We start from the raw sequence: 23,020 nt of genomic DNA, 5'->3' as shown, positions 1-23,020 counted from the left end.
GAAGGAAGAGGAAGATGAAGATGTTGAGCTGATGAGGACCTCAGTAAAGATAAGGAAGCAGAAAAACATGAGGTTTTCCTGGAAATAAATCAGAGGAAGATAATTTTATTTTATTTTTTTGCTTCTCCTTTTACAGCACTTTGAACATGATGACAAAATGATGACGATGGCAAAGTTTAACTTCATGAAATCCAGTTTGTTTGGTTACTGTGACGTGGTACACTCCAGTCTTCAGGTGTGAAACAGCAATAGAAATAAAATATTTAAAATTTCCTTCTTTCCTGAAGGCAAGATAGGCAGGGTGAGTAGTCAAAATAATTTGCGATGTTGCTTGCAGAAGTATGAAAGAGAGACCCTGGGATGGGATTAAAACAACTCATAAAGATTAATACTGGCAGGTTAATCATATACTCACTGGTTTATCAGTAACTGCAAGAGATGCAGCAATAGTGAGCATTTGGGAGAACAGACCTCCTGAGGTCTGGCACTTTGGATTAGTGCAGTTTGGGAGGATGAATGTTTGAGATGGAAAGGTTCATCAAGCCGTGAAGCAGAGGAGGTGCCCAGCAAAGCAACCTGACTTCTTGTAGGAGACACTGGAGCTATATCAGAGTCAGCATGGCTGGACTTCATAAGAGAGGGAGAGAGGGATCCAAGGCTGATGGTTTTAAACCAGCCATGGTGCTGTCTGACAGGGATGAACACTCCTTCTCCAGTGTTCCTGCTGTGCTTCTGCTGAGACCAGTTCCTGCAAAAGGAGCAGCAAAGAAAGTAAAATCAGAGAGAAGGAACTGAGACATGAAAGTGGAAGTTACCACAGCAGAACACACCACTGATCTGGTACAGTGCCAATAGTGAACACTGATCCCATCATGTATTTTTCCATCTCTTTATTGAGTTAGTGACTCTATGACTTTAATGTCTATTCAGCACCGTTCAGAGGTACTGCCACTTGCAATTGCATTTCACTGTGAAACTGGTGCAAGCCAGGAAAGAACAGCATGGAAAACATCAATGTTTCATTTTTGCCTCACACTGTTCTTATTTTCACACAGGAAACTCAGGCATTAGAAATTCCCCTTTATTGCATTGCAAGGGAAGCTGCAAACTGCACTGTCAGAGAGGGCATAGGGAAGAGGGCATAGGGAAGAGGGCATGGTAGCTACATCTGTTAAGTGGAGGGACTGATGTGTTTGTTACCTGGGCATGCCCAGTCAGAGACAGCTATAGGCCAGCTATTGTTCTTTTCTTCTGCAAAGAAGGGTGTGTGGAAAGAGCTGGGAATGGAAAGTCAATGGAAACAATTTGCAATTTGATTTGGGAAGCATCCTTTACATTTTGACCCCACCATCAATGTCTCCTGAAGGTGCTGTATCTGCTTTTCTTGTCATGGATGAGGATTTGTTCTTGTCATGGATGAGGATTTGTTCATAGAGGTTTGAAAGGGATCATCCTTTGTGAGGGATCCACCAATTCCCAACACAAAGAGCATTACAACCAACCACTGGTACTGAACATGCAAGGAGCAGTACAATCTCATCACAGAAGAAGCTGTGATATCGTAGTCCCTGCATTTCTAGGATATTGGCTTGTTTGATGATGCTTAAGCAATCTTAGCAGAACATGCCCGCCATCAATGCAAAAAAAGATCAGAGAGATAAAGGTTGTGGATTTTCAGTTTTGCTACTCTTCTTCACATTAACTAACTAAACCATCCACAAAACCTTTCTTTTCAAATGTACCATTTCATAGCATTATCAGGCTAGCAGCTAGGAAAATAGCCTGATAGTATCACACTTGGACATGGAAGCAAGCGGGAGCAGATAAAAATGGTACAGAAATACCTCACCATTTAAGAACTAGATTAATTTAATTTTTTTAATTAGTTTTTCTAACCGGCTGGAACTTCCTTCAAAGTTTCCATGATGATTTAGTCCAGAATATTGCCAGTGTCTTTTGATTTTTTAAATTTCAGATGTTAACTCTAATTTTTACAGTAACAAAATTGAAAGTATTATCCCCTGCCTATCCTATTATTTTGAAAGAAGCTTGGTAAATATGTAATGCATTTTCTCTAGGTATGGTGATTTCAACAACCAACTTCTCAGTTCTTCTGAAAGCTAAATGCTAACAGCTGGTGCTGCCAGCTGCAGTACTCACCACTTCTGGAAGGAGCTTGTTCATCTTATATCAAAAGGATGGCTGAACCCAGGCAGACAGAACTCTGTCAGATTGAAGAAATGTTTTCTCCCATGCCTTTTCTGCACCTTCAGCTTAAGTAACCATCCTACTCTGAGGCTGAGGTTAATGTTTACTTCGTAAGATTTCTGTTGATTTATGGTTTTTGTAGCAATTGGACAATGCTTAAAATGGGTGGATTAAATATTCCAGTCCCTCAATAGGAGAGGGCTCTCTGAATGGGAACATTCAGTAGCACGAATGCTCCCTATTTTGATACAGGGAGTGATGAAGGGAGTGAATATAAAATCTAACCCAGGTTTCAACTGCTGAAACACACACTAGTGCTTTAATATCAGAGCTTCTTCTGTGGTTATTCCTTTAGAAGCAGTGAATATATTATTTGAAAATTTTAAATAGAAAACTCCCTAAAACTCAACACTAATTCAGACCTCAGCACAATGATAATAAATAAGAATGGTTAAACTGCAGAAAGAAAGGACTTATAGTCCTGCTAAAGAGGAGGCATGGAATACCATTTGTAATCATGACAGAAAAAGGAAAAATAATTGATCATCCTATACAAAGGTAGAAGAGTTTGGGGAGGGAAGTGATTAGATGCTGCAGTGGTCAGCAGGACCGGCAGTCCTTGAGTAGCACAGTCCAGAGGTGGAGCACAGCAGTGGTAAAGTGTAGGACTGTGTGCTGATGTGCAGCAGCAGAGTGCTGTGTGTCCTAGGCCAGTACAAAGCTAGCAGATACAACTTCTTTTTTTTTTGAGCAGTTACTTATTTATAAAATGGGCTGAATTTTCAAACTGTCTACTGTCTCAGTACTCTCTCAAAGTCTTACTCTCTGTATCTCTCCAGGGCTCTTGTCTTCCAGCTCTCAGCACTGCGTGTGTATTTATTAACCCATGTGCCATCCATGAGGCGCCAGAATGTATTACAAGAACTTCCTCCTGATTTTGCTACAACTGATATGCATGGAGAGTGCAGTCAGTTTGCTCCAGAGGATGCAAGTGAGAGTTTGTCTGTACCAAATGCCCAGGGATCAGGGCTGATCCCTGACAGTCATAGAGACAATCAGGACACACAGTTACTCGATGTCAGCTCCCAGAAATAGAAGTTGTTATTCTACATGTTTGTGCATGTGCAGTGTTTGTAATCAATACTAAGTCCTTTAGAGTGTGATAGCAAAAAGACATGACATGAAAATTGTTTGCAAGAACTATGCCTATGTTTAATCCTCTCTTCATCCTGCTCTTAATCCTGAGCAGAACCTTCTTATAAAGTAAGAAACATAGACACAAATCTTACTGCTTTAAAATGATAGCAATGGAGGAAGACTTGAAATACAACGGATGTGTTATGCCTGAACAGTGGAAATTACTTATGGTGGCTTATCAGAGCTTGGTGCAAAATGTCTTTTCCTCAGCAGCATTCATCTCCACAGCCTGATGACGCTTCCTCTTAAAGTGGCAGGTTTTGAATTCTTCTGTGATTTCGGAGGTTGACTTCCCTTTTGTTTCTGGGAGGAACAGGTAGATAAGAACCGCTGAAATGACCAGGACAGCAATAAAGATGAGGAAGCAAAAAGGACCAAGAAGCATCTGGAGATAAAAAATAGAACAAGATGAGTGATTTCCTTGGCAACACTTGCCCCTATAGATTCTTGAAACTTGTTGATCTGTTCCTGTGAAATAAGGAATAAGGTCATTTTACAGAAACAATATTTTTTTGTTTTTTAAATCTCTTCTTGGGGCAGAAGATGGTTTCTGAAGTATTGGGAAGTGTTTTATATAAATCGTCTTCCTATGCTGTACCAACAAGGAATTCACAGTTTTGATAATCTACAAGTCATTTCATCCTACTCCCTGTCAAGATCAGGCTAGAAATCGAGATTAAATTGACAGAGTCAAAGAGAAGATTTGAATCAAATTACATACTACAGCAAAGGGGAAAATCATTCCAGTGAATGTGAGGCCTAGCCAAATGACGATTCCACCAATTACAAAAGCAGACGCCCTTGTTGAGAGGGTGAAGACTTCATTCATGACAGACACAACAGCTCCAGCTGAGGAAAAAAACAACAAAAAAAGTGATAGAAACATTGTTGTAATTGACCATTTCCCATAGAAGTTACCTCAGTTCTGCTACTGTGGAAATTCGGTTGTGTTTTCAAGACATTCGTGGCTGTCATATACAACCCTTGCAATACTAAAGGCTGCCATTTGAACATGGAGACTTTAGTCACTACTGGTAGTGTTTAGTCAGAGAACTTCCAGAGTAAATACTGGTCTTAGGTGAGTGAGGTTTTAACAGAGAGCTGTAAGTTTGGGTTTGGTGTTACTGATGTAGGCAATTGAGTGACATTAAGAGAGGACAAGCAAGAACACAGAAGTGCTATGAAACGAATTATGCATGCTGTCAGGTGTCATTCTTTCATAGAGTATGATTTTAGAGGTAAGTTGAGAAAACTCTGATATTTTAGAAAAGCTTATCTCTGCCCTTTGGCAGAGATCAGCCATTTGAACCTTTATGCACTGAACAGTATTCACACCGTGCAAAACAAGTCTTTGTGAATTGATTAACAAGAATTTATTTGGTTTGAACCAGTAATCCAGTGAGAGAAAACAGGGTCCTGATTCATCTGGGTGTGAATGATTTAATATAATTTGTTAAAGACATTGTTTCTTGAGTGATTAATTCATCAAAAATTGAGATTCCCTCAATCTCTGTCTCAACTAAGCTGTTGATTTTCAAAGGTATACTCACGCATTCTAGTTCTACTTCTAATACATTCATGGCCTGTGCTTATCCCTGTGGTCCAAGCTTTCCTGTAGCTTTTATTGTTGTACTCACCTGGTCCTATTCCGTAAGCAATGATGAATAAAAAGATGAGAATAACACTGCAATAACGCAACCAGAGGAACTGATCCTAGACAAAGGTGAAGGGAGGGAAGAGAATGAAAATTACTTTTATAGCTGTAGCACAGCTGATCGAAGCACAGGAGCAGCAATATTTGTGAAAAAGCCCATGATCCTGAGCTGTGTAATAGATGCTCTCTAGACCTACTTATCCTTCTTTACTGAACACAGAGAAAGGCCAGAAGCCACTTGTTGTGTCACGTCTACAGAAGTGAGCTTGTATTTAGAAGATATTCTGACCTGCTGGTTTGGACATGAAAGCTAAGGCTGACTATCTGCTGTTCTGCACAGAGAATTCCGATGCAGGTGCACTCCAGAGAGACATTTGCTTACGCTCAGCAGAAGGCTTGTTTCAAGCAACACCAGTATCAGTGCCATCAGCAAATAACCACCACACAGGAGCATTCGACGTCCAAACCGATCGATTATGGAGCTCTGAGGAATAGGAAAAAATTGCCTATCACTGGAAGCATGGCAAAATCCATCTGTGAGCCATCCAACAAATCAAGCATTCTCCTTGAGCTCTTTTTACGTCAGAGAACACAAGTCTTATTGGTACCAAGTTTGTTACTTTATTGAACTCCTTCTAGACTCTCTAATTCTATGAATTACCATCACTGCCCAGCATTGCAGCTACTTCTACTGCCCAGCTACTTCTTAAACACTGTAATCAATGGAAGCATGTTACAATTCCATTTGAATGTATAGATACACACAAATATATGGAAATGAGTACACATATTTATGTTTGAATGACATTTCATAAGGGATTCTTATAAGAAATTAAGATGAATGAAGATGGGAAGAAACACATGAAAGTCGGGATAAAATTTGCAGTGGGTGATAACAACCACTGTACAGATTTATGCAACACCACAGAAAAATTCTTTGGTTCACAAGGAGAAGATTCATTTGCTTTAAGGAAGAATACTTTAATTCTGAAAACCCCAGGAAGCTCTGACTTACACAGAATATGATAGAGATGAGTTCACAGAGTGAAACTCCTAGAGATACATATGGAATTATGCTTTCCTGCAGATTGGCTGTCCGAAAAATTTCTGAGGTGTAGAAGGTGATCTGGGAAATAAGAAAAATAAAGCATAGTAATAGATGTGATATGTGCTTATCCAGCATCACTTAGAACGAGATTTGTCATCACTGCAAAACCAGCAATACATTATTGGGGCTTAGGAGAGGTGACATAACTGCTCCAGATGTGAGAAATCAACAGGTTAATGGCAATCAAGGAAAGGGATTTGTAAGTCCAGAAAAAAAAAAAAGGAAAACAAAAAAGTAGTTTAGGTGTCATTCTGACAAAAAGGAAAAGGAAAGGGATGAGAAAGAAAAGCAAATCTCAGTCTTAGCAGACCATACATTGTCATCCAAACAGTTTATTCTGTTGCCCTTTTCCAGTTGCTAAACAGAAGCTGCTCATCTGCAGAGTCCCTGAGGGAATGGGCACCATTTCCCTGCCAGCAGAGTGCAGAGGGAATTCCATTGCTGGAAGCTGGAATGAACCACCTCCAGCAGAGCTCACAGTTGAACCAGGGCTTATGGAGAGAGACCCCTAGACAAGTGATAAAATGAAGGGGGATGACTGCCAACTTGGGCTGCATTGGGCTCAGCCCATGTGGAAACAGCTGAAAGGATATTACTTAATGGATAAATGTCCTTTATCAAATGAAATGAAACCAGATGGAAATAGCTGGCCACCTTCTACTGCAGAAGTCAAAGAAAGTGGTGCTGGGTTGCTGCAAGCCTTAGGATACTTGCAACCCTTTCCTCTACAGACTCTTTGGTCATACCACCAGGGGAGTGAAGGCAACAGTGCCCTTGCAGGAACTTCGGCTGAGTTGGATCTCTTGTATTCCCACCTAAGAAGCTCCCTTAAAGGTATGAAGAATACTGGGGATGATGCCACAGGTCTCAGGCAGTGTGCTCTGTGTGAGGAGGAATAATGTAGCCCCAGAGGAAAGGGACAAGTTGGCATTGTGGCACTTTGGAGGCTTAACAGCAGATCCAAGCATGGAAATAGGGCATACTCAACTGCACTCAGGCCACAGAGCTGTAGACTCAGTAAAAGGAGGATCATGGTACACAGCTGTGGGTACACGGATCGTTCTCTCAGCACCTCTAGGACATTCATGATTTTCGTGCCTTTTGTTATAGCCTTTTCCTTCATCAAGTCATCAAATTCTGTGTGATAGTTCCCTTCTCCCCAGAGTTGCTTCATGGCTATAGAAGAGACAGAATGAAGTATAGTCCTCCATCATCTGCTCCACTCATACCTCTGTGTTTTTCAACTTTTAATGACACTAAATATTTGCAGTTGAGTCCATGCTTTGATTCATAAGTTACTGAGCAAAGGACTGGAAGGAACATCACTTACTGGAACATAGTGAAACTTCCCTGGAAAATGTTGTGGCAGTTAGGGGTAGACCTTAAATATTTCTGATGACTCTACTTGGTCTGGAGGACTTTAATCATGTAATTATCAAGAAATCTGTAGCTGGCTAATAGAAAAGCCAATTCCTGCTGTTAGCTTCAGTTTCCCAAGAGTTATGATTTAACAAAATAAGGATCTAAATTTTCATTTTACCTTTCAAGCAACCAGCTTTGTCTTCTTTTTGCAGCAAAAGATAGGCCGGGGACTCAGGAAAGAATGGCAAAAAGAGCAGTTGAATCAATGCCACCAGTCCAGAGAAGGACAATAGCACATTCCACATGTCTTCAGTTCCTAAAAGATCTCTATGAAAGCATGTTAGAATCTATTTATAGTCCAGTAAAATTACAGTTTATAACTAATTTGGTATTTTCTAAATTCTAGGCTAGCCAAAGAGACACAAAATACATACAGTCCTTGAAAAGTTAAATTGAAATAGATGATGTTTAGTTTAGGGACAGGAAAATAGATTAATACTTTATTTCTTCTGCAGGACAGCAGACTCTTAGAGTTTGAATAATTTCTGAAGGTCAGAATATTCTCACAACAGCCCTTTGAACCAATACTGCAAGTCTGCATGAGGTTATCAAGAAATTAGCAAAATTTTCAGATCTCACAGATTTACTAAGAGTATTTACACACAGTCTTTTCTTATTAACTTCAGCAGAGAGACTGCACCTCCAGAGATGGAGTCATCCTTCTCAAGGGACAGGCCTTTCTCTCCCCAGGGAATGACATGGAAACCTCAGTGACTTGTATGGGGTAGATGCCTCCTTTTTGACTGCTGTATTTAAGCAAAATAAAACCCCACCCTTGGTGTATGTCTGTTTCTAGGACTGGGAGAACACCACTTTCCTGCTATATAGAAGAAAAATAAATATAAAACAGGCTGAGAAGTAGCAGCACAGGCACCTTAATCCAAGAATTCTTGCTACAGTTTTTCCTAGTGCAAGAAACACTGTGGAGGTCACATTTATAAATCCACGCAACTTCTTAGGTGAGATCTCTCCAGCATACTGAACATGGGCATTCATATGTATTCCTAAAGGGAGAAGACAGGAGAGTGCTAAAGCTGTAGAAAGAAAGAGAGATGGTCCCTTTTCAGTTCCCCTTCAGCTCTCTCCTCTCTCTTCTGAGCTCTTTCCCATATATCCTCTGCAGTAATAGGCTGAAAACGCACCTTTTACTTTAAGCAAGCTGTTTAGCTAATCCATCAGATCTCTCTCCAAGACCTCTTGAAGGCAAAGGACAGCTTCTCTTACCTTGCCCCAATTTGTTCCTTGTTCCACTGGGTTACAGCACACTCCTGGGTACTCCCAGCAGGAAGATTTCTGTATCCACCCCAAAGAAGTCACATTAACATGGAGTAGTGGGGAGTCCTACCAGCACCGATGCCCTCGAGGAAGCGCCCAACCAGGATCATCTCAAAAGACTTGGCTCTCCTACTGAAGCCAGTGTGCAGCGTGGCTGTTATTAGGACCACGTCATTGAACAGGAGACATTTCTTCCTGCAACAGCAAACAACACGTGGGTATGATCCATGTTTTACTTTTTCTTCTTTGACTAATGTCTGACTGTTCCTCTGGATTTACAGACTGAAGCCATGGCCATGTTTAAGTCCATTGTTTATAAGACAATCAAATCTGGTTATGAAAAGGCATGAGGTCTTTGCAGAGGAGTGGAAAGGGAAAAGCTAGATTCCTCTTACTCGCTGTGTGAGCAAACCATGAGGCTGAAGGAAACTCCTGTGGGTAAAATGTCAGCAAAAATACGGGAATTGTATGCCAACAAAAGCTGTGGCAAGGGAATCAGAAATATCTACATGTTCTTGTTTCTCCAATGCATGCAGGTGTAGTTTTACATGCTGGGTAAATTCTGTGGCAGCAGAGGGCAGTGAGATTCTGTTAGTTGAATAATATTAAATATTGAATAATATTTAATAGCTTCCCCTGTTGCAGCCCTGGGTAGCAAGATGCTGGGAAATATACTTACTTTCCGAATTTTGCAGTCAGGTACCCACTACACAGACACCCTATCATCCCACCTATGCAGTACACAGACACAATGAGGGACCACAGTAACATCAGGGTCTCCTGAGGCAGCACAGAACCGTATCGCTCCAGCCAAGTTTCGTTGATAAATTTCTGAATGTACTGGGACAGAAAAAGAGATTTTTGTTCCACCAAGGCACTAATAATGTTCTTCATAACGTTTACAATTTAAAAAATTAGATTAATAGTCATGACTAAAAGTGTGACTATATGACACTTGTTTGCGATTAAGATTGATATTTCCTCTCATACAGCCTAATAGTGTAAGAGAATCTTTCAAAAATAAATTATACTCTTTAGTGCATTGAATCCAAGCTCTCCTACACCAAAAAATTAGAACCTTTTATTCATTATAGTAAAGTGCAAATGTTCTTGTGGCCAGTAATGGATATAAAGAGAAAAGGGCTGAGCTGAAGGCTGACTCTATCAGCTAGATTTATTTTTTTTTCTCCATGTCATAAACTTTAAGGAGATATCTCAATATGTTGTTTCCACAAACTTCTGTGGGAAGTTGTCTTTGGAGCACAGCTCCTAGGAATCATGTGAACTTTGACAGGACAGTATGGCATTGGAAACAGATGGGAATAAACTGACGCAGCAACACCTAAGGGCTTTTGTAAAGCATCTGCAAAGTATAAGGCCTAGGACCACGAGGAACAGTTAGAGATGTGATTTTTTTCTCCAGCTTTGCTTACCGGAGAAGTATAATTTATCACAGACATTTGAAAACCAGAGAGGTGGGTTCCACCAATTCCCAGCACCATAATCATTAGCAATAGCCTCCGGTATTGAACCTGCCAAAGAGAATGAAACACATCCTAAGTTCCTGATGCCAGCACACCTTTCAGGCCGTGAGATAATTTACAGGATCTTGTATCTTCACATTTCTATGATTAAGAAACCTTTAAAATGCAAAAACCCATCTTGAATTTTTCATTAATCAACTTAAATTCATGGGAAATTGTTAAATTACAAATCTGTACATTCTGCTATGTTCCTCTCCTGGTTATTAGCAATCTGAAAAGATACATTCTGTAATTCTGTTAGTTCTGCTAACCACAGAAAACAAAAATCATAAACGCCTTGTTGAGATCATTTGTGTTTATCGTTGTACTAGAAAGAAGCTACAGCTTTCTTGAATCCGTTTTTGCTTTCGCCTTTGCCTCCTCAGGGACAGTGTTCACCATTTTCCAGAGATGACTCAAGTCTGTCCTCTTAAATCTTATTTATTTTTATGTTTCACTTTTATGAACCCCATATGAAATGCCATTTTTAGAGGCACTATCTGAATTACTCATATTGGAAATGCTGTGTTTCTATGGTGTACACTGAATTTCAGAGCATTCCTCACAAGCACATATGTTTTCAGGCATTTAGTCAGGTCACACTTTAAACTGATGAGTATCCTCAATTGTCCTTGACAGTGCAGAGAAGTGAAGTGGGAGGGGTTTTGTGTTTTGTGTTTTTCACTAAGTTCTCTCTCTTTCCCCAAACTCCCATCTTTCCTGGTTTCCTAGGTCCTCTTTTAAACCTCTCACTCTTTTGCATTTCTAATGTATTTTCTGCAGGTATCATTTAGGCAATCTTTTTGCTGAGCCCTTGTTGTCCCAAGAACATGCTCTGTTGCTCATTCTAATTACAAGAAAGAATGATTCCCTTTGCTGTAATCTTTAAGGACCATGCTGCTCTTAGTGACCAGGGCTAGAACACAAGAAATTGGATACTTACCAGGTCTGAGAGGAAACCAGCCATTTCCCCTTGAAACCCTGCCCGCTCTGAGAGCCCTTGTCAAGTCTGTCAGATGAGAGAGATGGGCTCCACACTGAGATTGTAAGAGCTTGGGATCGTAGCACAGAAGTTAAATTCTAACTATGTGGCTTTTAGCAAATTGTGTCCTCCCCTGACACTGGCCAGGGCCTCTTCTTGCTGGTTTAATTATTCTAAGACCCAGATACAACAAGCTGATTACAACATTGGTAAATGTTTATCCCTCTTGAATTGGGAGCACTCCCCCTTACTCGCACTGCTAAAACACCCGCGTGTTCCTGTTGTGTGAGGAGTCAGACAGTGCTACCATCTTCCTTTCAGGGGAGCAGAGTCCCTCTTCACCTCTCTGACAAGCAGCTTAGGCAGGGGATGCTTTCCTCCCCTCCAGTCTACAACAGGCCTTTATGATTGTAGCTGAGCCATAATGCCTCTTTCTGCCTGCTGGAAGATTTACAATTGCTTGAACAATTTCCCAGATGCAGGAAACAAAGTATTGGAATATTGGCATTTTGTGTCCTTGCTAACACCAGTTCTTTATAAGGGTCAGAGTTTTTCCAGAACTGCTCAAAAGCCTCGCTCTTTCCTATCTGTAACAGTGGAATTGACCCACTGTGTGCCAGAGCGAGATGCCACATCTCAGTGGGCGAAGAGCTGATGAGCCTGGAGGAACTAGAGGGGAAAGGAAGATTTTTTCTTTGAGCTGAGGAGGGAAGGAAGGACGCACATGGCAGCTCTGGACCTTTCTGGAGAGGTTTCTAAACACTGTCTGTGGTCAGTTTTTAACATCTGGTTGATCAAACAGTCCCTGCAGAGCCCCGTTCCTCTTGCTCCTCTTGTCTGTGTCCCTCCTAGAATACTCCTACTGCTGTCTCATTTTCATCTGGCCTCACACTATTGTTCAGTGCTGTACAATGGAAAAAACATGCCTTAAATGCCTAGTATAGTTTTTATTTATTTTCCTGAAGAAGAGGACAAGATGCATCCTTCCACCTGGGATTTGAACACTACAAGAAATGTGCTTTTTCCAGATCCAGTATGGAGCTCAACCAATACTCTGGGCTTTGAGGGATTTTGTCTTCAAAGATGCCCTGTGTTGCACTTGCGTGATCCTGGATCCTACACTGGAGATTCACAAGTACTTCTTCAACCTTTATTCCCAATCCATAATAGTTTATGGCAGTGTTAATGATTTACCACTTTCACTCTTGTGGACTGCCTTTAGTAAGAGGGAAGAAGTAACACAGGTTGAACACAATCATGCTGTAGGAAGACATGTGTAAAGAAATGAGTTTTTCATGTCTTGTAGGACAGTAAAAACTTCCTCATTGGGAAACAGTAAGCCTGAGAAAGACAAAACCAAATAAAGACCTTTAAAATAATTAAGGCCTAACCTAATATTTTCTTTTCAAAACACTTCAAATGCTTCTTTTTTTCTCTCCATGCATTTTTGACAAGAAGAAGAAGAAATGTATGTTGGTTCTTAATATGGTACTGTACAATCCATGATCTAAAGCTTTGAAACAATATGTTTTTATCTAGTTTTTTTGGTAGTATGATGATTGTCATGGAAGGGATGGCTGTGTTGGGGAAGTCCCCTGCTCCTGGCATTAGCTTTTGGCACTGCCACAAATACTGCTGGAGGATAGTGTGAAGATAAAATAGCAGGAGCCTTAGGGCTGTGAAAGAAACTGCCACCCAATATTCAGATCCTTTTGCAAAATTTATTGTGCAGCATCTGCATCAGCTGGTAGTGAAGATCCCATCTCCAGAACAAGACAGAGACAGTATTTCTTGACCCCAACAACACCACCCCAAAGATGGGCTCTCCTCTGTCCTTGACTCTTCATTCAATGAAAACCAATCCAGGCACAATCAGAAGGATGTGTTTTCCTAGCCACTGCTTTTTATTTCCTTATCAGAAAACTGTAAAGCATGAAGAAGACCAAAAAAAGTGTCATGTCATGTAGCAACGAATACAAATGTGAAGCCCTTTTTACCAGGTTTTATAATGAAAATGTGAAGTATTCAGAGGCCCGGAGAGAGAAGCAAACACTCATACATACAGATTAAAGTCTCCAGGAGAGGTGTCCCTCCTTTCTATCTCATCGGTACCCGTTACTCTCAGGAGCTCAGTCCCATTGAAACCCAGTGTTCTCCAGGCTGAAGACACACTACATAGTCATTGCTAACGAAGAAGGAGATCCTGCCACTGTGGATTTGCTCACTCATGATTTCCTGCTGCTCTGCTTTCTTTGCTCATTGCTTTCTTTCAGTGCTGACACAGCCCTGTTTTTCCCAACAGAATAATCTCTAAAATTGTAAACGTGGGGGGAACACTGCATATCAATCCTGCCCACTGGTAGGCAAGGCACTCTTCTTCCACTGGGTTAAAGAGCTAAACACGTCTTCTCCTGTGCACTGAAGCTTCTTCTCTGCGAAAGCTCATCAGAACTGACTTGTTAATAGGAGCAGATAATTTCAGTGTCAAAGCTCTGTCTTCTTTGCAGGTCTGCTGTAACTCTTGACCTTCCAGAATCACTTCTTCCAACTGCGGAGTCCTGGTTTTGCCAAGAAAATAGCAGGTCCTGTGTTTTCTGTTTACAACTGCAAGCTAGGAGGGACTGACAAAAATCTTATTTTCTCTATAAACTGCGTTTAATTTTTTTTCTGCAGAGGAATTAATTCAGCTCATATTTCAGGAGCTGGAGAGAACCACCAAGTTCATCCTGCGCTCTGCACTGCAGGTGGTTGTTTGGTGGATCTATGGATTCTCTCTTGCTTAGTAAGGCTTCTGGGCACTACAGTAATAAAAGAGCAAAATATGAAGTGGAGAGTTTGTTCTTAAAGCTTAGTAACAGTCATCACTGAGCAGTTACTCTGCTGTAGGACTGCCTGTCCGTTCTTTCCACGGTAGTTGAGGCGGTTGAAGTCCTCCATGACCTGCAGCATGGTCTTTCCTTTGGTCTCTGGCAGCACCAGGAATACAAAAATAGCCATGGACAGACAGTATATCAGAAAAATGATGAAGCAGAAATTACCAAGGCCTTCCTACAGGAAAACAAAGAGACAAAATATGTTCATAAAAATTTATCTTGATTTCTTTCTCTTATGATATAGAGTTTCTGGGTTTGTATTTACTAAAAGAACTTGGTCAGGGACTTAGTTGATATAAATCCTGCTTCAAATGACATCTGACAGTGTCAGTGCCTCTGTCACTGTATCTGTGTTCCCAATGTCACTCTAACTTTGTGTAGAGTTAGAAGTGTTTGGTGGGTTTGCTACACTTCAGTAAATACCTGGTTAAAAAGGAAGAGGCCATCAGAACTGAAATTAATTTGGGCTCTGTCCATTGCATGAAGTGTTGATAAGAGAAGCATTCTCTGGGTTCAAGAGGGGTCTAACTTCCTCTGAACTGAAACAAACACCCTACTTTGCTTACCACAATGAAAGGGAACGAAAGTCCAAGGATGAAGAGTTGGATCCAGTTTGTAACTCCATTAAAAACATAAGCAGCTGGTCTGTATGAGTGAATAAATATTTCCGTGAGCAAGGGGCATAGTACTCCAGCTGAAAAAAAAATTGAAGAAAAAAGGAAGCTTAGAAATTTTGCAAGATGCTTCTGTACCTCATACTTCATTTTGCTGCATAAGTTCATGGCTTTAAGTGGCCTGGAAGTGTCTGAGGTGGTGCTTGGCTCTTCAGAAAAAAGGCATGTAGGAATGTAATAGGAAATGAATTTTACCTCCTGCCATATTATGGAGGGAAATATCTACGCCTGCACTGAATCAGAAGTAGGGATTCATGCTTACTATGAAACTGCTATGCCTGGGATCTCTCCTAAAGGCTGCAATGAGGAAGGAATGAGTGGGTAAATGAAATCATTCCAGTAGAAAATACCAACCTGGCCCAATGCCAAAGCTCATGATGAAAATAAAGACAAGTGCAACAGAGCAGTATGGTATCCAGAAAAAGGAGTCCTGTGGTAGGAAATGAAAAGCAAATAAAATCACAAATTAAAATTTTGTTTATCTAGCTCCCTTAGAAATGCTCACCACTACTAACTATGTCAATGCTTAACATAGATCTATTTCCTCTACTTTCAGGAATTTCCTGAGATAGCCTTGGCAGGGATCTTGGTGGTCTGTCTTTAATCCCTGTGTACATGGCTGGGAACAGACATCTATTAATATGATGGTTAGCCCCAAAAATACTTCTTCTCACTAAAAAGTGATTTGTGGGGAGGGAAATAGTTGTGATATATCTGCCATACAATAAAACATTAACACAGTTCTAATGCATCAGTGGGATCTTACCTGTAGTGAGAGAGTGACTGTGAGGAGCCCTAGAGCCAAGGCCATCACAGTGTAGTTTTTCCACAGCAGTGTCTTCCTCCCTGCACGCTCAATGAGGAAACCCTGCAAGCAGGAGGACACGCTGCCAGCTCCGAAGGACAGACTGAAGGCAGTCACTGGTGAGCTGCTCCAGTGTCTGCCTTCACTGGCCAGGCAGGGAATCACTGGAGGACTGGAGACTGGGATGTGGCGCCTTCTCTGGGAGGGTGAGTAAAGGCAGCTGGGGAACCTGAGAAGGACCAGGAGCTGCAGGGAGGAGCAGGAGGTGGGGTGGTGCAGGGCTGCAGGGGGCATTGACTGGGCAGAGGAGGTCAGAGGTGGCATTCTGCAGGCAAAGGAGAGACAAATGGGAGAGCAGAGTGGGAATGCTTACACTGTTAATTGCTGTGATTCCTGCAGCCCTGAGTCTGACTGAAAAATGATATTTGCTCTTCTTCCAGGGGTAACTGGGACTCCCAAGACTGGCCCAGAATGGGTTGTGATTTTGACAGAAAGACTCTCCACTCTTCCCAGAAACAGAATAGAAATGCCCACACTTGCAGGGTGCGGGGAGAGGACTTTATGTGATGGGTTCCATGGTTGATTTGTTGCAAAAATTTGATTCTTGAAGCTCCGTTTACAGTATTTCTGAAGATCAAAATGAACGCTGTATTACAGCCGAACAAAATTCAGCTGAAAAGCCACTTACACACAGGACTGTGGAGAGGATCTCGGTGGTCCCAACCCCCAGTGACACATAGTGGGTTTGATCAGGGGGGATTCCAGCCTTTGTAAAGATATTGTATACATAAGAGTAAACCTGGAAAGAATAGAAATTTGTGAAAGCTGTAAACACGTGGCCGCGTTTACACTAGCTTCTGTCTTTTTGGACAGAAAATAACTAACTAGGCCTTAACAAAATACAAAATCATCTTATCATAACAGGGCAATCCATAGAAATGCCTTCAGAAGATGCTTGCTAAACACAGTTCTTGACTTATCCCAGGTCCCAAACTTCCATGGGAAAAGACTGTATTAATAAAGAGTAACAACAGATCCCTCCTTACAGGCACTGTTGCAGTCATTCACAACTCCTTGCAGAGGTTACTTTTGCTGAGAAGCTTGTCAGAAATGCAGAGAGAAAAGCAAAGCACTGCACGCACCACATTGGCCCCGATGAGCTGCATGCACGAGACGATGAGGAAGAGAGTGATGAGCTGCCAGCGCACGGCTCTGTCACGGAGCAGATCCCAAACGCTCTTCGCCTTCTCCCCACGGATGGCTTTTTGCTCTGACATCATGTCATCTATTTCAGCCATATGGTCCCCATCTCCCCAGAGCTGCTTCACAGCTGGAAGGAGAGGAGGAGAGGTGACCAAGCTCACCAGCACAGACATGAGTCCAGAAGATTATTTCCTGCTTTGCAGAGTATCTTGTTAGAACTTCATGCTCTTTTCTTGTGTGAACTTCCTAGGGATCTGGGCTTAGATATGACACAGATCCAGATCACTGCTATCTGTTTTTACCCATAAATCTTAATCATGACCTCACCTTTGGCCAATAGCTGCTGACAGTCTTTCAATGTAAGTCACACCTAAATTCTTACCAATCCTTTCCTGAATACCCTCCTGATAAAGGTGCAATTCTAGTGCACACTCCAAAACACAGAAAAGGTAAAATGACTCCCATATATAAAAAATAAGTTTACATCCAAGGAGTTCTATCTTTTGATAGTTAAATACCCACGGTGGCTGTTACTCAGTTTCTGTCAGAAGCTGCTGTTAGGGTTACTGAAGAACATGCAATACAGCATGACGGTACAGGGCCTCTCTTTCTCACACAGAGAAGGTACTGTATCTCTACTCTGTACAGGGCAGAATCTGCATTGATGGAAATATAAGCTGTGTGTGATCACATCCCTCAGAGAACCCTGGCAGAGGGTAAGGGAAATACTAGTGCCAAGAGACCACAAATATCCAAACAGAAGTGGCTGACTTTCATTAAAGCTGAAGGTGGTTTCAGAGCCAAAAGACCACAAGTCTTTTTCCCACCGGTACCTCTCTTCCAGGCTCATCTGGGGCTTAACTGTATTTTTCCCTTTTTCCTGAAATGAATCATCTATGGTCCATTTCCTCACCTTTGATGCATCCCTTCTTGTCCTTCTTGTCAATGAGCAGATAGCGGGGAGAGTCTGGGAAGAAGGGGAGGGTGAGAAGCTGAACAATGGCAGGAAGCGCATTAGCTGCCAGGAGAATTGGCCAGAGAGCCTCCACTCCAAGAACTTCTCTGGAACAAAACCAGCAGAGTGAGAGGGGCTGAGGAACCATGTGTGCTGGCCATGTGAGCACACACAGACACAGGGTGATCCCTCAGCCCTCCTGCGTGTGTCCCAGCAGCTCCCACCCAGGAGTCTTCAGCAGGGAGTGCAGAGGGTCACTGCCTGCAGCACAGGAGTTGCAGGTGTTGGCTCCTGCTTCTCAGTGCTGGGCACAGCAAGGCCACCTGTATCCTCCTGCAGCAGCTGAGGGCTCACAGGGACCAACAGTCCCAGCTCAAGCGCTGAAGGAAGAACCTGCATGAGCTGATCCCTCTGCTTCTGACCCAAATAGTCTCACATTACAATTATTACAAGATCTATGAGTTATCATCCTGGTACCAACTGCTCCAATAGTAGCCACTGGGCATAGGCGTGCATTGATATATGCATGTATTTTCATAACAGAATAGATTATGTTTCAGACTCTCTTACCTGAGACCCAGAGCAAATCCTACAAATTTTCCAGCAGCAATGGAGGTAGAAGCTGTTATGGCAATCAGCCCGCGGAGCTTCCGTGGGGCACATTCCCCAGCATACATGATATGGATATTCAGAGCTAGACCTGCGGTGACAAAGGACTGTTAGGACAATGCAAGCCCACACAGGTCTGGTGTTTTGGAGGGGACCACTATGGACAGAGCCTATAGGGATTGGCTCTCAGATACCTTTTTATCTGTGCTGAGGATGTGGCTGGCTGACATGGAGCATGTGCCCCATACCTTGGTCTTGTGCCTTTGCTAAATATTTCACTAAGTAAGTACGGGCCCCTGGGAAATCTGTCCTTCAGCAGGCTGGCCTTCTCTTACTTTGTTTCCTACAGCCACATATACAACAGGACTGTGGTTATTTCCTTTAGTCTCAGATAACATATTTCAGTGGCTATTCATATGCTATGTGCCTTATTTTCTGCTTGAAACCACCAAGCTGGCAAACGCTGTACATTCTATTTTCTCAGTGAATTAATTAATATTTATACTCTCGATTTTTTTTCCTGGTTAGTATTATCTTTATCCAACTGCACAGGGATCAAAAGCACTGGCAGAATGTAACTATCTGAGGCATCTGGAAAGTAGAATTGAAAATTCTAATTGAATTGGCTTGAGAACCATTCCATTGTCTGTAATATGGAGGGCAGCATCAGCCACAGTGAAAAGCAAGAGGAAAAACAGAGGCCAGTTCTCTATTGAGTGAGCATGCTTCCCTGAAATATTGCATGTTTTGGCTTTTTCAGAAATTGGCAGTACCTTTTATATGGACTGGATGTAAAGATAGAAGAAAGAGAAATGGAGATATCAGACATTACTAATTTAATTATGTTTGTGGCTTCTTATTTATTTAAAAATGCATTCAGCAATCATGTTCTTTGCAGAGTGTAGTAAAAACCTGGGATCTGTTTACTCAGGTAACTCCTTGTGACCCTCAGTCACTGCTCTTTCCACTATTTAATACCATAGGTAGGAATGTCAATTTACCTCCACACACTCCAGAAAATAACCTTCCAGCAATGATCATCTCAAAAGATCCACACAGCCGGCTGAGTCCCATCAGAGCTGCACCCAGCAGAGCAGGGATATTGGCAAACAGCATGGCCTTCTTCCTAGAAATAATTCAGATTAATGTGAGCATAAATACTGCCCTTGAGTCATTCACAGTCTGACAGGAATGGCTTGAATTGTACCGTGGTTACAGACTCAGTACTGGCTTCTGTATAGATGCAGTTAAGTCAATGGGAAATGGCAATAGGAAAACTTTGTCACAGACTGATAAGTTAGTTGAAGCTTTTGATGCCTCTAGTGGAGTAAATATCTACAGTAAAGAACAAGCTTTGTGAGTAGCTGTCTCTGAAATTCTCTTTAAAATGTACATGTACTTCTTGTATGACTTCCCTGGACAGGATTTGCTTTGGGCTTTATAAGGGAGAGGTATGATTTTCCTTGTGATTATTGGCAGATTTTGCTGTTCCGTTTCTTCGCTATACTGGTCTTTCACTGGAAGCCCTGGGCTACTCACAATGCCACATTACAAGCGGTGTTTCTCCCAAGACACAGTTTCTTATTCTGCAGTTGTGGGTGTAGATAGAAAGACTGGTGTAATCACTATTCCTACCTTCCAAATCTAACAGACAAATATCCAGCAGACGAGGAACCCAGAAGCCCACCAATGCTGTAAATGGACACAATAAAGGACCACATCAAAGTGATCATCTCTGTGCTGAGAGGAGAACCGTATCTCTTCAGCCAGGTCTTACAGATGAAGGTTTTGATGTACTTTAAAAGAAAGAAAAACAAACAATGGACTCAGTCAACATGTTTTTGCATAATTGCACCACTTTTTAAATTCTCTTAGCCACTTACTGCTCTTTTGGATACATTTCTATCGATAACTTGGTTGAAATCTTAGCCCCAGTGAAATCAATGAGAATTTTGCCATTAACATCCCTGGAGCTGATGTTTTAGCAATGAGATCCAATTAATAAATATATCACTATTAAATATCAACTGTGAGTGCCAGTAAGAGAATGGTAGGTGGGTCTTCTGTTTCTGTGCTAAACCCTGACTGTTTTGCTACCTGATCTTTTCCTGCCATTCCCTCTGTCTGTGGTAATAGTATGAGCTGAGTGTCCTAGGTACCTTTCAGGATGACAAACACCTTCCCCAATTTTCCCTTTCCAGCTGCAGGTATTGGTGCTGACCTCAGCTCTAGAGCTACAGTCCTTCCCTGTCCCATTTCACCTTACAGCCACTTGGAAATAGCCTGTGTGGTAAAGCACATGATACAAGGACTCCCTGAGCAATGGAGAGAGGAGAATGCCCCAGGAGCATTTCAACTCAGTAAGGGGAAAATGGCTGATTTTATGGATGTCATTCATCCTTCCCTTTCCCAGTTCTGTCACATCAGACAGAAGTTCAAACCCCATGAAACACAAGAGCAGTAGCAGCTAGTCTTAGAAACCATGATAAGTCTAATTTTGAAAGCAGAAATAAAAAAAGTTAGCCATTGTATGTAGAGGCATGAATGCCTGGGAGCAGTGAAATCCTGGTAGCTCACTCTTTGAGCTCTCCATGCTTACCTCAGCAGGAGAATTGATAATGGAGACCTGCAATCCGTACTGGAAAGCTCCAGTAATGCCCAGGACAAAAGCCAGGAGAAAAAGGTTGTAGCTCATTTTCTTGCAGGAAATGAAAACAGCAAACAAACTGGTACAGCTATTCAGACATGCCTCCAAATGTCCTGTATTTTCCTTGGGAGCTCTAACAGTTTGAGCAATGCCACACACCTGCCTCCTCCGTGACCAAGGAGCCAGCAATAGGAAACCACAGCTACTAAAGCACAGGACAGTGAGAACTCTGAGTAGAGACAAAGCTCACAGATGTCTCCCAGAACCCAGTTACACACTTCAGTGCTTCTCTCTTCATCTTTGTCCATCTTAATCTGCACAGTCATAGATAACTAGCTGTGGGAGCATGGTGCAATGTGCAATCACTTAGTGAACAATTCCATCTATTTGTCCTTTCTCCTCCTCCTTTCCCACTTGTTATCCCACCTAAATGAATATTTTGCTCAGTGATTTGGCTGAGACTAGATAAACATTTGGGGATTGAAGGGCATTCCTGGTTTCATAGTTTATTCACCCTTTCTTAGAATTATCTGACAGGAGGCTTAAGAATATAGGACTGCAATACATGTGTCTCAATCCCTCCCACTCCTACTGCTCCCTGTTAGCAACTGTCCCGGGCATATTCTGGCCAGCAACGATAGCATGATGCTGCACCTCTATGCCTGGAATATTTCATATTCAAAGTATGACTGCCAAGCATTTTCAAGCTGATTTCTAATCAGGGGAATGTCATTGCTTGGATGGGCATCAAACCTCTCCATACCAACTTGCATGCAAAGGTAGTCATCCCCACTTGCAGTCTAGGTCTTTCCTGATGCTTTCTTTGGTTACTTTGGAAAAAGTTCCTTTTTATATAGAGAAAGAGGAGCCTGAGATGATATTTCAACACGTCATTTTGTTCTTTCTCAGTGTTTACACTCCCTTTGGTTTGTCATGAAGTTCTTGCTGTTTGGTTTGTCATTATTGTGTTGGTTACTGATGAAGCTGAGGATAGCTGGTGAGCTGTGTGCTCCTGCCAGGTCTCTGGGCATGCTCTGGCAGCAGCTGTGGACAGCAAGAGCTGTGGGAGATGAGTAAAGGACAAAGAGAAAAGCACTGAAAGAAGTTGAAGTCCAAGGACTGGCGCAAACTAGAGTGGACTGGCTTGGACTTCCCAAGTCATAGGCTGGATAATCAGTTATCACCTGTAAAGGAAAAGTCCCTGAGTGCTATCTTGAGCCTCAATTCAGCAAAGACTTTTTAAGCCCAACTTGTCCAAGCCTGACAATGCCTGTGCATCCAACTCTTGAACTATCAGTTGACTGATCAATTGACTCTTTAAGGGTAATGGTCATTGGCCAAAAGTTCAAGTGTGTATCCCTATAATATATGGCAGATTCTAGGAAAGCTTAATGTCAGTTTTAAATCCTGACTGTAAGATCTTTAGTTTTATCCATAATTTTCAAAGGGCATCTTTACCTAGCAGTGTCCAAGGTGGTTCTGTTAAAAGGCTTTTACAAGTTATTCAAACAGCTTAGGGGGGAATTCCTTCTCCTAGTGAGCGGCTGCCCTTGGCAGTTCCCCAGGCTAGGATGATGCATGTCTTTGGAAGAATCCCAGTCCCAGCTGGGTTGCAAGGGAGAGCTGGCTTGTGCAGAGGAGCAGTGTTTGAGGACAGCAGCAATACTAGTTTTCTCTAGTGTTGATGGTTATTAATCAATCTAACAGTGCACAATTATTTGATTTGCAAACAGTAATACCAGCTGTGAGTCTCTGAGGATGACTTTTCAAGATGTGGTTTTGCCTAACACTTCACATGATAAGAAAATGTGAACAAGTGTCATAGATTTTTCAGCTGAAGGTGTTTTAATTCAGTATCAATTAAACAACTTGTTAAATGCTTCAA

At 41.9% G+C, this 23,020-nt stretch overlaps 2 protein-coding genes across 4 annotated transcripts; both read right to left on the bottom strand.

The window, feature by feature from the left end:
* Positions 1 to 89: 89 nt before the first annotated feature.
* LOC138119407 (solute carrier family 2, facilitated glucose transporter member 11-like) lies at positions 90 to 11,467 on the bottom strand. Of its 3 annotated transcripts, XM_069031265.1 has the most exons (14): positions 11,331 to 11,465; positions 10,298 to 10,396; positions 9,544 to 9,704; positions 8,935 to 9,059; positions 8,464 to 8,593; positions 7,708 to 7,856; positions 7,156 to 7,343; positions 6,075 to 6,185; positions 5,442 to 5,543; positions 5,043 to 5,118; positions 4,127 to 4,254; positions 2,161 to 3,790; positions 1,201 to 1,277; positions 90 to 748 (listed from the first exon to the last, which is right to left on the bottom strand). In XM_069031265.1, exons 1-12 carry the CDS (start codon positions 11,352 to 11,354, stop codon positions 3,584 to 3,586), a joined length of 1,500 nt encoding a protein of 499 aa, XP_068887366.1. In that variant the 5' UTR covers positions 11,355 to 11,465; the 3' UTR covers positions 90 to 748; positions 1,201 to 1,277; positions 2,161 to 3,583. The 3 variants fall into 3 exon arrangements, with proteins under 3 accessions (XP_068887366.1, XP_068887365.1, XP_068887367.1); XM_069031264.1 differs by lacking the exon at positions 1,201 to 1,277; XM_069031266.1 differs by lacking the exons at positions 90 to 748; positions 1,201 to 1,277; positions 4,127 to 4,254 and having other exon boundaries at positions 3,569 to 3,790; positions 11,331 to 11,467.
* Positions 11,468 to 13,250: 1,783 nt separating this feature from the next.
* Positions 13,251 to 21,275, bottom strand: LOC138119411 (solute carrier family 2, facilitated glucose transporter member 11-like). Its single transcript, XM_069031270.1, has 11 exons — positions 21,088 to 21,275; positions 20,124 to 20,284; positions 19,490 to 19,614; positions 18,450 to 18,579; positions 17,838 to 17,986; positions 16,864 to 17,051; positions 16,410 to 16,520; positions 15,683 to 15,784; positions 15,271 to 15,346; positions 14,809 to 14,936; positions 13,251 to 14,417 (listed from the first exon to the last, which is right to left on the bottom strand). Exons 1-11 carry the CDS (start codon positions 21,181 to 21,183, stop codon positions 14,211 to 14,213), a joined length of 1,473 nt encoding a protein of 490 aa, XP_068887371.1. The 5' UTR covers positions 21,184 to 21,275; the 3' UTR covers positions 13,251 to 14,210.
* Between the last annotated feature and the right edge of the window lie 1,745 nt (positions 21,276 to 23,020).

This window comes from Aphelocoma coerulescens, chromosome 15 (assembly GCF_041296385.1).
Source record: "Aphelocoma coerulescens isolate FSJ_1873_10779 chromosome 15, UR_Acoe_1.0, whole genome shotgun sequence".
In the NCBI taxonomy this organism is placed as follows: domain Eukaryota; kingdom Metazoa; phylum Chordata; class Aves; order Passeriformes; family Corvidae; genus Aphelocoma; species Aphelocoma coerulescens.
Note: the sequence above shows the minus strand (reverse complement) of the source record. Positions and strands in the feature narration are given on the sequence as shown.